General features: G+C 47.2%; 1 protein-coding gene across 1 annotated transcript in view; it reads right to left on the bottom strand.

Moving 5' to 3' along the window:
* Window positions 1-254: 254 nt before the first annotated feature.
* Window positions 255-1,087, bottom strand: part of HOXD10 (homeobox D10) — a 2,623-nt gene continuing 1,790 nt past the window's right edge. The window contains exon 2 of the mRNA XM_010149496.1: window positions 255-693. Coding sequence (XP_010147798.1) covers window positions 416-693 — 278 coding nt within the window. The 3' untranslated portion in view covers window positions 255-415. The remainder of the gene's footprint in view (window positions 694-1,087) is intronic.

Genomic DNA, 1,087 nt, shown 5'->3' with positions numbered 1-1,087 from the left:
CGCCCTTTTCTTAAAGTATTGAATGTACTCAAAACGTTATGGCCCGTGTAACAGCCCCACATAAATACCATTTTGTTAGTAAAAACATGAAAAAGTCACATTGCTTGGATGTTCGACAGTTCCAATAAGTTAAGACCAAATGATAATATTCAATAATAGTTACCCTGCATTACGATGAGAACAAAAATAAATTACACGTGCTAGGTTTTATATATACTCATCATAGTAATACATATTCACTTGCAGCGCTAAAAGAAGGACGAAGAGTCACATTCTATCAGAAAAAAAAAAACAAAACCCAAAACCAAAACAAAACGAAACTGGAAAATGCCGGGTTTTGCCAGAGTCTCTCCTGCCTTTAGCAAGTGGCGGTGCTGTGCCCACTCCTCACTGGTGCCCCCCCCGGGGTTAGGGTTTAAGAGAAGGTCAGATTAGCGGTCAGTTCCCGGATTCGGTTCTCCCTGCTCATCTTCTTGAGCTTCATTCTGCGGTTTTGAAACCAAATCTTGCCCTGCCTGTCAGTGAGGTTTACGCTCTTACTGATCTCTAGACGGCGCTCTCGAGTGAGATACATATTGAATAAGAACTCTTTCTCTAATTCCAGTGTTTGGTGTTTAGTATAAGGACACCTCTTCTTTCTGCCACTCTTTGCAGTTAGCCAATTGCTTGTTGGAGTATCAGACTTGATTTCCTCTATCAAAATCAAAGAAGAAGAAAAAAAAATCAAAAATACCTCAGGCTGTTAGAGTGTACCCTTGGCCATGACCCCTCCTCTGCAGTGTCTGGCAGATATGGTGGACGTGGGCACTAAACACAGCCCGGGTGAGGTGTGGGCACAGAGAGGGGACCTGCTGCCAGGCTGAGCTCGCCCGTCCCCGCCAACGGCCCCCTGCCTCGCGGCCGCCCCGCTCCCCTGCCCCGGCCAGAGACGGGCTCTCAAGTTTTCGGCTGGCGTTTAGCGTTTCAACAGTATTTAACCTGCCATCAGCCCCACGGCCGCATTTTAACGGGTCTAGCCTCGCCATGGCCGCCTCGGGCTCCCACGACACTTGCTACGAAAATATCCCAATTACAAAATGACCTCGCA

The sequence above is a fragment of the Eurypyga helias genome, unplaced genomic scaffold (genome assembly GCF_000690775.1).
Source record: "Eurypyga helias isolate BGI_N326 unplaced genomic scaffold, ASM69077v1 scaffold33233, whole genome shotgun sequence".
Lineage (NCBI taxonomy): Eukaryota > Metazoa > Chordata > Aves > Eurypygiformes > Eurypygidae > Eurypyga > Eurypyga helias.
Note: the sequence above shows the minus strand (reverse complement) of the source record. Positions and strands in the feature narration are given on the sequence as shown.